General features: G+C 39.8%; 1 protein-coding gene across 2 annotated transcripts in view; it reads left to right on the top strand.

Annotated features, from left to right (window-relative positions):
* Ints4 (integrator complex subunit 4) overlaps window positions 1–14,329 on the top strand; it is a 93,145-nt gene that overhangs the window by 34,689 nt on the left and 44,127 nt on the right. For both annotated transcript variants that reach the window (XM_090348491.1, XM_090348490.1), the window contains exons 11-12: window positions 7,774–7,979; window positions 9,720–9,862. In XM_090348491.1, the coding sequence (XP_090204617.1) occupies window positions 7,774–7,979; window positions 9,720–9,862 (349 nt within the window). The remainder of the gene's footprint in view (window positions 1–7,773; window positions 7,980–9,719; window positions 9,863–14,329) is intronic.

The following is a 14,329-nucleotide window of genomic DNA, read 5'->3' as shown; positions in this document are numbered from 1 at the left end:
TAAGTATGACCCCACTGTATTTAGTTCCTGTGTAATGAGTGGTTGCTCTGTATGAGGCACTGAATAGGGTGCTAAACATACATTGTTTCGTGTAGTCCTCACTGTATTCTGTATGAAAGAGGTTAAGAGCAGGCTTAAAATTCTAATGAGGATATCTGAGTTGTGAGAATTAAATGAGGTTCTATAAACATAAAACACTTAGTATAAGAAATGACTTATTTGGGACAGGGAGTTTGGTCTAGTGGTAGAGTGCTTGCCTAGCATACATGAAGACCCAGGTTCGATTCCTCGGTACCACATACATAGAAGAAAGCCGGAAATGGTGCTGAGGCTCAAGTGGTAGAGCTCTAGCCTTGAGAAAGTCCAAGGACAGTGCTCAGACCCTGTGGTCAAGCCCAGGACTGGCAAAAAAAAAAAGAAAAGAAAGAAAAGAAATGACTTATTTGTAGTAAGCAATTCATAAAAATCAATAATAATAACTCAATCACTGTAAATTAAGAAATAGAGTCAGCAAAATTTAACCCCTGATACATCTAATCAGCAAAGCTTTATATGAAGAATAAGGATTTATTTATTTACTTATTTGCAGTGAGACTTGAAAATAGGACCTCACATATATTGGGCAAGTGCTCTTCCTTTTGAGCCACACTTCAGTCTTGATAAAGGCTTTCTTTTACTTTTATTTTATTATTATTTTTTTTTTGCTAGTTCTGGTGCTTGAACTCAGGGTCTAGGTGCTGTCTTTGAGCTTTTTGCTCAAAACTAGCATTTTACCACTTGAACCACAGATCTACTTTTTTGGTGTTTTGGCAGTTCATTACAGATAAGAGTCTCATAGAATTTTCTGCCTCGTTGGCTTTTAATGGTGATCCTCAGATATAAACCTCTTGAGTAGCTAGCTAGCATTATAGGCCCTGGAACTCTACTCAGAAAGTTCCTGCCTATATCATTAAGTTCTAATGTTTCTCCTACTCCTTCCTGTAGTAAATTCAAGGTTTCAGGTCTGACTTTGAGGTCTTAGATCCATTTTCAGTTGATATTAGTACACGGTGACAGACAGGGTCCAGTTTTAGTTTTCTTCTTAAATCCAGTTTTCCCAAAACCATTTGTTGAAGAGGTTGTCTTTATTCCAATGTGTATTTCTGGCTTCCTTGTCAACTGTTAGATAGTTGTAAGTATATGGGTTTTATTTCTGGATCTTCCAGTCTATTCCATAGGTTTTCAGGCCTATTGGTATGCCAATACCAAGTATTTTTTGTTATTTGTTGTTGTTTCATTGTATTTTGTTGTCTGGGTAATGGTTTTTGTTATTAACAGCTTGGTGGTAAAGTTTGAGGTCTGAACTTTGTGATACCTCCAGAATTGACTTTTTTTTCAACTAGATTTTCTTTGTCTATCTGGAGCATTTTGTGGTTCCATATGAACTTTTTTTTTTTTTTTTTAAATGGGTCATGGGGCTTGAACCCTGGGCTTGGCTGCTGTCCCTGAGCTCTTCAGCTCAAGGCTTCCACCCTACCCATTGAACCACAGCCCCACTTCATGTTATAAAAAGTTATCATCCTATGTTACAAATGCAAGTTGCAGAGTAAGCAGGAGACTAATAAACTTACAAAAACAAAAATAAAATAAAAGTTATCACCCTAGCTACCCAGAAGACGGAGAGCTAAGGATCACTGTTCAGAGCTATACTGTCAATGTCCATGACACCCATAGTTCTAATTAAACAGCAATAGTGATCCATGTTTAAGGACCTGATCAGCAGAATTAATGTTATAAAAATGGCTATTCTTCCAAAGGCAACCTTCAGATTCAATGTAACACCCATCATATCATTCTTCACCCACTGACATAAAGAAAATCATCAAAAAGTTCATATAGCCGGCTGTGGTGACTCAGACCTACAATCCCAGCTACTTAGGAGGCTGAGATCTGAGGATCATGGTTCAAAGCCAGCTCAGGCACTAAAGAATGTGAAACTCTTATCTCCAATTAATCACTAGAAAATGGGCAGTACTTCCCTCAGCTGTATGTCCACATACATGAAAAAGTTTTCCTCAGTGAAAACAACATGATCTTTCTGGTTAAGACCTGGAATAGAATCACCTTTGATGGGGTTAATATCTCCTGGCTTCATCCTGGTTTTTTGTTTCCTTACTGTGTATTATTATCTGTTGGCCATACTTTTGTCATTATGAGCTTCTAGAGTTTTCTTTCAAACTATGTTCTTTTCATTGCAGCTTTTTAAATCTATTTGTGGGACTGAGTCATTTCCCATGGCCTATATTCCATGTGCCTAGGCTAAATTTTCTGAATAAGCTTTATTAGTTCTTCCTGGGTAGCATTAAGATTGACTTTCGTAAAATTATATTAAGAGATGAGTTGACTTGGCCAGAGAGGGAGCAGGAAAGAGTGTGTATAGCTTTGTTAGTTTGGGCAACCATTGCTCCTCCTTCTCTCACCACACATTCTGGAAAGTTCTCCTTCCTGGTACTTTTTAATTAGATGCTAGTCATCGTGCATTTTACGTTATTTATTTATTTATTTGCTTACCAGTCCTGGTGCTTGACCTCAGGGCCTGGGCACTCTCCTCGGACACTTTTTGCTCAATGCTAGCACTATGCCACTTGAGCCACAATACCACTTCTGACTTTTTTTTTCCTGAGTATGTGATACTCAGAAATCGAACCCAGGACTTTGCGCATGCTAGGTGAACACTCTACCACTAGATACGCTGCTGGCTGCATCTTACGTTATTTAATGTATTGAACATTGTTTTACTCTTGTAAATATTTTTGGGCCTCTTTTTGGGATGCAGTTTGCTTAGGCCATAATTTTAGGCTTTTTCAAGCAGAGTAAGAATAGTATTTAGTTTAGAACTTATTTTCCTGTACTACTGAAACAAAACTCAGCTGAATAAACTATGATATATCCTGACTGAACTTGGGAGCTTGTTCAGCTTTGTGGGTGGTTCTATTCCAGGTCTTAGTTTCCTCACAGATCAGAATTCAGATGAGGTTCACATACAACTTGCTGCTGATTTTCTAAACATAGAAGTACTTCTCTCTTTTCTGAGATGTGTATATATATATATATATATTATTATTATAAATTTACATATATTTGGTGTGTGTGGGGGGGAGAGTGTCATGGTGCTTGTACTCTGCCTGGATACCATCCCTGAGCTCTTCAGCTCAAGGCTGCCACCTTAACCCTGGGCCTGGGTGTTGTCCCTGAGCTCTTCAGCTCAAGGCTACCACCCTACCACTTGAGCCAAGCCCCACTTCCCATTTTCTAGAGGTTAATTGGAGATAAGAGTCTCAGGTCCTTTAGTGCCCGGGCTGTCTTTGAACCTTGATCCTCAGATCTTAGCCTCCTGAGTTTTTAGGATTACAGGTCTGAGCCACATGCCTGGCTTAGGTGTCTTTTCTTTCTTCTTTTTTTTTTTTATATGTTCTATTTTATCTATTTATTTATTTATTGCCAGTCCTGGGCTTAAGCTCAGGGCCTGAGCACTGTCCTTGGACTTTCTCAAGGCTAGAGCTCTACCACTTGAGCCTCAGCACCACTTCTGGCTTTTTTCTATGTATGTGGTACCGAGGAATCAACCCAGGTCTTCATGCATGCTAGGCAAGCACTTTAACCACTAGGCCAAACTCCCGGCCTTTAGGTGTCTTTTCTTATATTTCACATACTTTTCCATTGTAGCCTTCATCACTCTGTAATACAATTAATTCTTCATTTGTAAGTGTTGGGAGTCAGTTTGTATCTTCAAAACTAAGCACAAAGGTGGGTAAATAACTGAGTCAGAATCAAACCCACCTCCCTGCCCAGCCCCAGTGTAACAGATTCCCTTTCTCTTCCCTGAACCTCTAAGGAATGTGTGATGTGTTTCCAGCATTCTAAAAAGTCCAGTAGAAAATATGTTATACTGTTAGGCTGTATAGGCAATTAAGGCACTATATTTCTTTGCTTCTGCTTGAAATTGCATCAGTCCAGTCCATGCTATTTATCTCAATCTGATCAGAAATTCCTTGGTGATACTCGTGGTAGACTTCAAAGGTTATGCATGAGTCAGTGTGATGTAATGGATAAAACCTTAGGAAGAAGAGCCAGCAGTAGACATGCTTGGGTTTATCTCTGGCTTACTTTATGCTAGCAATTTCACGCTTAAAGCATCTTATGAAGAAAATCTTTCCCTCTGGTGAAAAGGTGGAATTCAAAATTACCAAGAAAGTCTGAATCATCTCCTCTGAATGTAATAACTCTACTTGTAACTTGTCCATAAAACCTTTCTTACATACAGAACATAAAATTTGTGAGTTAAACCACAAACTTGGCTTGTTTGGTTGGTTTTAACTGACCATTTTGTTGTAGAATGATTTGGGAACTACTTGTGAGCATTGTCTGTATATCACTCAATTATTTTCTCTGTCTCCTTGCAATTAGCACACAGTGTGGCATTGCATGATCAGGAACATTTAATAGTAAATGAACTAAGGGCTTCTTGGGCTCAGTGGCTTTACTGTTGGTGTTCTGAGCCCACAGAGAGGTAAAAATATACTTGGATTGCTGGGTTCGGTAGCTCACACCTGTAATCCAAGCTACTCAGGAGGCTGAGATCTGAGAATCATGGTACAAAGCCAGCCTGGGCACTATGGTGGCTCACCCTTGTAATCCTAGCTACTCAGGAGGCTGAGATCTGAGGATCAAGGTTCAGAACCAGCCTGGTCACTGAAGATTGTGAGACTTTTATCTCCAATTAACTATTAGAAAAATGGGAAGTGGGGCTGAGGCTTAAGAGCTAGGGTGGTAGCCTTGAGCTGAGGAGCTCAGGGACGTATCCAGGCCCAGAAATCAAGCCCTATGACCCCCCTCCCCCCCAAAAAATACACGCACACGCACACGCACACATTTGTGTTTTGGGGTGCTCACAAAGCCCTTCTGCCCTTGCTCATATTCATTAATCTTTTAACATATGCTAGCCAGTGTATTCTATGTATTACCTTCATTGTCTCTTATATTCTGAACAACTCTGAAGGAAATGGGTATTAACTCCACTTAATAAGTGAGAAGGAAAGCAAGGTTATTTGTACAAGACCACCTTCAAAGTGGTGACTCTTCACAATTTTCTTTGAGACCTCTATCATCATGTACCTTTAACCACATGACAATAGCCTGAAATTTTCACAGACGTAGTGGTAGTTTTATCAGTGCTTTCAGTCACTTTGATAAATGAAATCGATTTACTTTGCTAGATGTTATTTCTAAAACAGTAGTGATATTTAGCCTCTTTTAAGTTTAATGATCAGATTGTTTATTGACTGGCTTTTTAATATATCCAAATGGCCAATAAGTTTTATTCATTAGAGAAATGTAAATTAAAACTATACAGATATTACTGCCTGCCACCAAAATTTGAAAGCATGGTAATACTAATGGTTGGTAAAGTTGTGGAACAAAAGGAAGTCCCAACCTACCTACTTTTCAAAACTCTCTAACAGCTTTGAAGCTGAATATGCTATTACCTAGCACTTCTACACCTAAAAGACTTGTATGTATAATATGCCCTCAAAACATCTGTGTGATAGCCAAAAGTTGAATCATCAGCAATTGTTGATTATAGTCTATTAATACGATAAATACTATAAAGTGCTAAAAATGGATGGATTCTTATATTCATGTAACAAACATAGATGAATCTCATATATATATTCTCTCCCCCAGTGAAAGAGGGTAGACATACGTGAAAATATATTATACATATAAATCAAGTGCATGTGAAGAAAAATCTTAGTCATTTTATAAGCTGTGGTGGTATTGCTTAAGTTGAGAATGAGGATTTTAGTGATAGGTAGAAGTTGTTAGAGCCTCTGGGGGAGCTAGTAATAGTCTGTTCCTTATCTGAATGTTTGTTATATGAGTATATTGACTGAAAATTTATTGGTTGGTATACTTTTTGTTGTTGTTGGTCATGTGGCTTGAACTTGGGGCCTGGGTGCTGTCTTTGAGCTCTTTTTCTCAAGGCTAGCTCTCTTACTACTTGTGAGCCATAGTGCTATTCCGGTTTTCTGGTTGTTAGTTGGAGATAAAAGTCTCACAGACTTTCCTGTCTAGACTAGCTTTGAACTGCCATCCTCAAATCAGCCCCCTGAATAGCTAAGATGACAGGCATGAGTCACCAGCACCTGGCTTGGTATGCTTTTCTAAATGTGGTATACTTAAATAAGGATGGAAAGTTGTTTTGTTTGTTTTCCCAGTCCTGCCTTGAACTCAGGGCTTGAGCACTGTCCTTGGGCTTTCTCAAAGCTAGAGCTCTTCTACTTGAGCCACAGCGCCACGTCAGACTTTTTCTATGTATGTGGTACCAAGGAATCGAACCTGGGTCTTGGTGCATGCTAGGCAAGCACTCTACCACTAAGCCAAACTCCCGGCCGGATGGAAGGTTTTGACATTGTATCCCCTGTTTTTGTTTGTTTGTTTGTTTTTCATTTGGGAATTGGAAATCTGAAAAAAAGGGAAATGGCAATTAAATCCAACAAGTTTTTCATATGCTCTGACTTGAAGATTATGCAGTGATAAAGGATAGGCATAGTGGTTCATGCCTGTAATCCCAGCTATTCAGAAGGTAGAATGCTTATGGTCCAAGCCCCACTTGAGCAAAAACTTGAAATGTTATCTGAAAACAAAGTAAAGCAAAATGGGCTCCACTATCCCCACCCGCCTGCCTGAAAAAGAATTATTCAATGTACATATTTATCTTTATTCCTGAGCACAGTAGTTACTTTAGTACTTTGGTCTCTGAGGAACCTAAGGACCAGGAAGCAGTGAATATTTTTGTGCCCCTTTCTGTTCTTGTGAGATACTAGGACTTTGTGATCTCCACTATATCCTTAAGAGATGGTGGTGGCAGTATGCAGAGGACCATCAACTGGAGAAAGAAAACACATGGTGCCTTTTCTGTTCCTCTTACTTCCCCTTTTTATTACTAGCATGTATTAATTGTGCATGTATTGTATGCATTTACTTTGATGATAGCCACCCCCTCCTTACCCTCTTTGTCTTCCATTCCCCTCCTATAGGTATACTTTTTCCCAAGTATTTTCCCCGTACTCAGGACCTGAGCTTTGCCCCTTAGCTTTTTCTCTCAAGGCTGAGCTATAGCTCCACTTCCCATTGTTTGGTTTCCTATAATAGCCATTCTGATTGGGATGAAGTGAAATCTCATTGTTATTCTTATTTGCATTTCCATGGTGGCTAAAGATGTTAGACATTTTTTGTGTATTTACTGGCCATTTGGACTTCTTTTTGAGCCTGTTAATTCATTTGTTCACTCTCTGATTGAAGTATTTATTTATTCTTTTGATGTTTAATTATTTGGGTTGTTTCGATATATTCTGGATATTAATCTAGAATGAATTGTTGTCATTTTTTCCCTTCCTGCAGGCTGTCTCTTCACTGTAGTAGTTGTTCCCTGTGCTATATGGAAGCCTGATAATTTGCTTGTAATTCCACTTATCTATCAGTTTTTTCTTGGAGTGTTCAAGAAATTACTTGTTATTTGATCATATGTATGTGGAGTCCGATTTAAATATGAGTCTTTGTGACACTGAAGTACATGTTCTTATAACAATATGAAGGTGGCCTGGAGGGCCAAGGAGAATTTCCTGTGAGAAGAGTAGAGGCTGAAAGATATCCTGAATGAAAAGAGCTCCATTTTGCATTTTCCTCATGGCTCTTAACTGCACGTACAGCTTCATTTGTCCTCTTCTCTAGAGGTTCGCATTGCTGCTGTGGAAGCACTCTGTATGCTAGCCCAATCTTCACCTTCTTTTGCTGAAAAGTGCCTTGATTTCCTGGTCGACATGTTTAATGATGAAATTGAGGAAGTACGTCTGCAGTCCATACATACCATGAGGAAAATCTCTAACAATATTACCCTCCGAGAAGATCAGCTTGATACTGTACTGGCTGTTTTAGAGGTGAGCATTTCATTTGTTGCTCATTTCTCATTAGATACCTAAGGCCTGTCTTCTTCAACAGCCAATCATTGGTTCTGAAGGTGAGCTTAATATAGATGGAATTAGGTACTGACTTGGAAGGTTGAGTTGGGAGTGGGAGATAGAAACATTTCAGGCAGAAAAGTAGTATAGTTAAAGAATCAAAAGAGAGCTGAGTGGCTGCAAGAAAGAGTAATACATATGTATGAGATTAGGCTGGTGGGAGAAGTGGAACCAGCTCATACAGTGCTTGGCTGTCATACTGTCTTTCTTTTTTAAAAACCAAACAGTGGGTGTGGTCACTCATACCTGTAATTCTAGATACCCAGGAAACTAAGATCTGGGGATCATGGTTCTAAGCCAGGCTGGGCAAGAAAGTCCCATGAGACGCTTATCTCTAATTATCACTAGAAAACTGGAAGTGGTCCCATGAGTGTACTGGTAGAGTGCTATCCTTGAACTGAAGAGCACAGGGACAGTGCCCAAGAATTCAAGCCCTATAGCTGACAAAAACTAAACAAACAAACAATGTCTTAACTGTATACTCTAGACTGGCCTGGAACTCTTAGTATAGCCTAGGCTAATTTGAACTTGTGTTCCTCCTGACTTAGCCTCCCCAAGTGCTGGTACAGGTGGGAACCACCATATGAGGTCTGAAAACTCTCTTATTTCTCATTTTTCACTCTGGCCACACTGGCTTCCATGTTTTTGTTTTTGTTTTTGGCCATGGGATTTGAACTCTGGCCTGGGTGCTGTCCCTGAGCTCTTAAGCCCAAGGCTACCGCCTGCCCTACCCTGGAGCCACAGCCCCACTTCCTGTTTTCTAGTGATTAATTGGAGATAAGAGTCTCTCAACTTTGTATTGCCCAGGATGGCTTTGAACTTTGATCCTCAGATCTCAGCCTCCTGAGTAGTTAGGATTACAGGTGTGAGCCACTGAGCCCAGCTTTCCATGTTGTTTTTAAACATGCTTCCACCCCATCATGTTTGTGCTTGCTGTTCCTTGTGACGGTCCCATGTAAAGTACCTGAGCTGTCCCTACTCTTGCCATGCTCATAGTCCTTTTATAGTTTTTTTTCCCTGAGAAGATCTTACACTTTTGTTTATCTAGGCCAGTTTGGGACCACAATGTTTCTTTTTTTTTTTTTTTTTTTTTTTTTTTTGCCAGTGCTGGGCTTGAGCTCAGGGTCTGAGCACTGTCCTTGGGCTTTCCTCAAGGCTAGTATTCTACCCTGAGCCACTGCACCACTTCTGGCTTTTTCTATGTATGTGGTACCGAGGAATCGAACTCGGGTCTTCGTGCATGCTAGGCAGGCACTCTTACCACTAGGCCAAACTCCCGGCCTGGGACCACAATGTTTCTATTACTGTCTCCTGAGTAGTTGGAATTACAGGCAGACATTATCATGTTGAATAGTCTGCCCCTTTTCACAGCTGCAAGGAGATTCTTATTCCTTTGGCATCACGATTGTGCTCCATACAAGAAGAAAAAGTAAGGTTTAAAACAAAGAAGCAAACCTTGCCTACCTAGCCCTTTCTTTTTCATTAGATCAGTAAGATGAGAGCTTGTCCAGGAATTTCAGCTAGTGATCTTCTGAGTTCTTTCTCAGTATCCATCTTAAACACAAAGTTGCCTAGGAAGAAGGGGGTGGTAGTTAGAACCTGGATTTGTTAATAAACAATGGTAGCTATTTTTCATCATTATCTTTTTCTTTTTTTAAGGATTCATCCCGAGATATTAGAGAGGCTCTTCATGAACTCTTATGTTGCACTAATGTGTCAACTAAAGAAGGCATTCATCTTGCACTGGTTGAGCTGCTGAAGAATTTAACCAAATACCCCACCGATAGGGACTCCATATGGAAGTAAGGACTGTCCACCCCATTTATTAAGCCCCTTTTGCCTTTATTTAGAAACCTGATTCAGGCCAGGAGTTTGGCCTAGTGATGGAGGGATTGGCTGGCATGCACAAAGACTGGGTTTTGATTCCTCAGTACAATATACACAGACAAGCCAGAAGTGGTGCTGTGGCTGAAGTGGTAGAGCTCTAGCCTTGAGAAAGCCCAAGGACAGTGCTCAGGCCCTGAGCTCAAGACCCAGGACTGGCAAACGAAAAGAGAAAGAAACCTGATCCAATTTGATCAGACTCTGAACAGTAATTTCTCAAATGAATATCACATTTTGGATTATTCATTTGTCTTTTCATCACCTAAAAAGTATGTGCCTGCAGTGTGCTGACTGCGTGCCCTGTGGTAGATTCTAGAGGCATTGAAATGAGTATGCTAGATGTCCCTTTATCTCCTGAACAATGTCAACCACTCCTTTGTCTATTCTGCAGTTTGTATGAAGTATAACCATCATCACTGAGCTTAGAGGCAAGGCTGTTTTTCTACAGATAGAAATTATCGTCATTTTCCTACCTAATCACTCTAGCTTTACTGACTATAGTCAAGGTATTAACCCTCACTGTTCACAAGCCTCTCTATTTGAAGAACTACTTGCATATATTTAATATACAATGTCTTATGGTACTCTGCTTTTTTAAATGTGCTTGCCTGGCAAGATCATTCCAACTGTGTGTTTAATGATTTTCAAAAAATTTTGTTACTAAAAATAAAAATATAACAACAACAACAAAATCCAACTGGGTGCTGGGTGCTTGTGGCTAATGCCTGTAATCTTACTACTATTCAGGCGGAAGATGAGATCTGAGGATCCCAGTTCAAAAGCAGCCCAGCAGTAAAGTCTATGAGACTCTTTTTTTTTTTTATTGTAATTAGTAAAAGGGTTACATGATATTTGCCAGATAGAAGGTGCATTAATTCACATACATTGATACCCTTTCACATGTCTTGGTACCCGTATCCCTCCCCTCCCACCACACCCCCCCTATGAGACTCTTATCTACAGTTTATTACAGAAAAAGCAGGATGCAGATATGTGGCTCAGGTGATAGAGCTCTAGCTTTGAGCAAAAGAAGCTTAGAGACAGCAACTAGTCCCAGAATTCAAGCTCTAGGACTAGGAAAAAAAAAAAAGTTAAAATTGTGGTCTAAATCAGGTTGGAAGACACATACATACACCAGTCTATACCTACTATGTAAATAGATTTATTACATTACTCATATACTAAGCAACCACTCTGCTACTATACCATATCTTCAGCCCCTGGAGAATATATTGGAAAGTAAAAATGACAGGAGGATCTAGCTTTGTGTTTCACTTAACAATAAGTTTTTTATTTTATTTTTAGAAAAGTTTTAACTGTTTTTTTTCCCCCATCCTGGGGTTTGAACTCAGGGCCTGGACACTGTCCTTGAGCTTTCTCAAGACTAGCACTCTACCACTTGAGCCACAGCACCACTTCTGGCTTTTTTCTGGGTTCCCAGGGCTTTGTGTACACTAGGCAAGCACTCTACTAGTAGGTCACACTCCTGTCCCTAGAGTTTTAACTTTTTTTTTTTTTTGCCAGTCCTGGGCTTGAGTTCAGGGCCTGAGCACTGTCCTTGGGTGTTTCTCAAGGCTAGAGCTTTACCACTTGAACCACAGTCAAACTCCCAGTCACAGTTTTAACTTTTAAGGACTTTGCACTTGCTCCTCAAGTGATCTACCTCTCGAGCCACACCCCTAGCCCTGGCTAATATGTTCAATTTCTAATATTCTGCTTTGCCATTTGCTCAAGTTTTATGTGGTTGAGCTAAACTCAGCTTGCCTTTATTGATCACTGTCGAGGAGCACTTGGTCGTTTGAAGTGTGGTGACAGAATAGAGAAAAACACCTCTATTAGAAATTGCAGTTCTGTAGAGACACAGAAGAAATTATTAATTCTGGTTGATAAAAAGTGTTGTTATGGAACATCTTGCAGAACATTCTTCTTGCCTTAAAGTAATACTTACAAGTTTTTTGGTCTTTCATAGAATATCGATATAAGGTCATCTTGATTGATAATACTTTAAAAGGTTTTAGAATTGCCTATTGTAATAATCACTTAAGTTTTTCACTTTAGTCCCATAAATTGTGAGTACTTAGAAATATTAATGATTATGACAAAAGAGTTAAAGGAATATTCAGAATGATTTTTGTTTTGTTTATATACCAGTCCTGGGGCTTGAACTCAGGGGCTTGGGCACTGTCCTGAGCTTTTTTTGGCTCAGATTTAGTGCGTTACCACTTGAGCTACAACTTTACTTCTGGCTTTTTGGCAATTAATTGGAGTTAAAGAGTCTCATAGACTTTCCTACGGGGCTGGCTTTGAACCAATGCCCTCAGATTTCAGTTTCCTGAGTAGCTAGGATTATAGTCATGAGCCATCAGCACACTGCCAGAGTAATATGTGTTTACAGTGTTGCTATGTAATATAAACTGATTCTACTTGGTTTATCACAATATTCAGAAGGAAACTAAATAAGCCGGGCATGGTGGCTCACGCCTGTAATCCTAGCTACTCAGGAGGCTGAGATCTGAGAATTGGATTCAAAGTCAGCCAGGGCACTAAAGTCCATGAGACTCTTAATCTCCAATTAACCACTAGAAAACCACAAGTGGCGCGCTATGGCTCAAGTGGTAGAGCAGTAGCCTTGAGCTGAAGAGCCAAGGAATAGGGCAATAGCCTTAAGCTAAAGAGCTCAGGGGTATAGCCCAGGCCCAGAGTTCAAGCCCCACCACCTACAAAAAAAAATTTGTAAATAAAAAAATCACTATGTAGCTCAGGAAGGTCTGGAACCTATTATCTTCCTGATTCAGTTTCTCCAATTCGGGGTTTACAAGATGTCAGCCATCATGCCTTTGTTCTGTTTCAGTATCTGATCACTTTAGCACACTGAATACCTGTTATTACCCACTAACTAACTGTATTAAAGTGGTGTGAAGACTTAAAAAATGGCTCACCTCACAGACTCGGCCTTCAAATTGCAGGAAGAAAAAGTAGATAATATATAGATAGGAAGATTGGACAAAATAAAAAAAATAACTGTATTAGTAAGGCAGAAAGTCTAGCTTCAGTAAAACCCAGCAGGTTAGGGATCTTTAAAGGGACCCAATTACTAGTGCTCATGTTTTCCCCTTGAGTTTGAATAATAGAACAAAGGAGAAAAAGGAATGGCAATTCGAGGCCGGAGCAAAGCCTATACAGTGTGCCCTGCAGCACAGAGACTGAAAGGACTGAGAGAGGCAGAATTCATGGTTGATTTCTTTCCACATCGAAGAGAAAACATGAGATTGGGAAAATGTAGTTTCTAAGTAGATCAAATGCTGTCGGTTGAGAGGTCTCATACCCCATGTAGTCATGGTTTAGTTCTTGGTGTTCCTTTTATGTCTTTTGCTGCTTTGCCTGCTTTCCAGTTTCTAGTGAAGTCTTATTCACTATGTGATAATTTTTTTGATCAAAATGATCTTGTCTACCTTTTCCAGAGTGTCTTTCCTTTGGTAGTTCATTGCCTTGTAATGCTGGTCATCTGTGCCTTGGCTGGATTTTAAACTCAGTGAAGTAGAGGTTAAGACTGTTAATTTAGTTCAGTTTCTAAACCAGAACTTACCAAATACAAAATCATAAAAATACACAGTTGCTTTACCTGGTAGTCTCTGGTAGCTTTTAAAGAATTTCTTAATAAAGACTTGTCTTGTTTTATTGTGTATGTGCTGGTACAAAAAGAAAAGTCCTTCAGCTTTTTAGTTATGGCTGGTGCTTTACCACTTAAGCCATGGCTCTACTTCTGGCATTTTGCAAGAAATTGGAAATAAGAGTCTCTTGGATTTATGGTTTGGCTGGCTTTGAACCTTGACTCTCTTATCTCAGACTTCTGAGTAGCTAGAATTATAGAATTATGATCTACCAGTGCTTGGCTTAGTCTAGTATGTGTGTGTGTGTATGTGTGTGTGTGTGTGTGTGTGTGTGTGTCTGCGTGTGTGCGTGCGTGCATTTCCACAGGTAATGGAAATTGAACTCAGGGAGTTGTGCTTTTCTTTCTTTTTTTTTAATTAATTTATTGTAAAGGTGATGAACAGGGGGATTACAGTTACGAAAGTAAGATGATGAGTACATTTCTTTTTCTTTTTTTTTGCCAGTCCTGGGCCTTGACTTCAGGGCCTGAGCACTGTCCTTGGGCTTTCTCAAGGCTAGAACTCTACCACTTGAGCCACAGCACCACTTCTGACTTTTTTTTCTGTATATGTGGTACCGAGAATTCAAACCAGGGTCTTTGTGCATGCTAGGCAAGCATTCTACCACTAGGCCAAACTCCCAGCCCTAGTAGTAAATTTCTTTTTAAACACTGTTTACCCCCTCCCTTATTTTCTCCTGATTACCACACTCCCTAGGGACTTGTTCTCTTGCTT

The sequence above is a fragment of the Megascapheus bottae genome, chromosome 16 (assembly GCF_031878675.1).
Source record: "Megascapheus bottae isolate mThoBot1 chromosome 16, mThoBot2.hap1, whole genome shotgun sequence".
In the NCBI taxonomy this organism is placed as follows: domain Eukaryota; kingdom Metazoa; phylum Chordata; class Mammalia; order Rodentia; family Geomyidae; genus Megascapheus; species Megascapheus bottae.
This window is presented reverse-complemented; position numbering and strand designations above follow the sequence as displayed.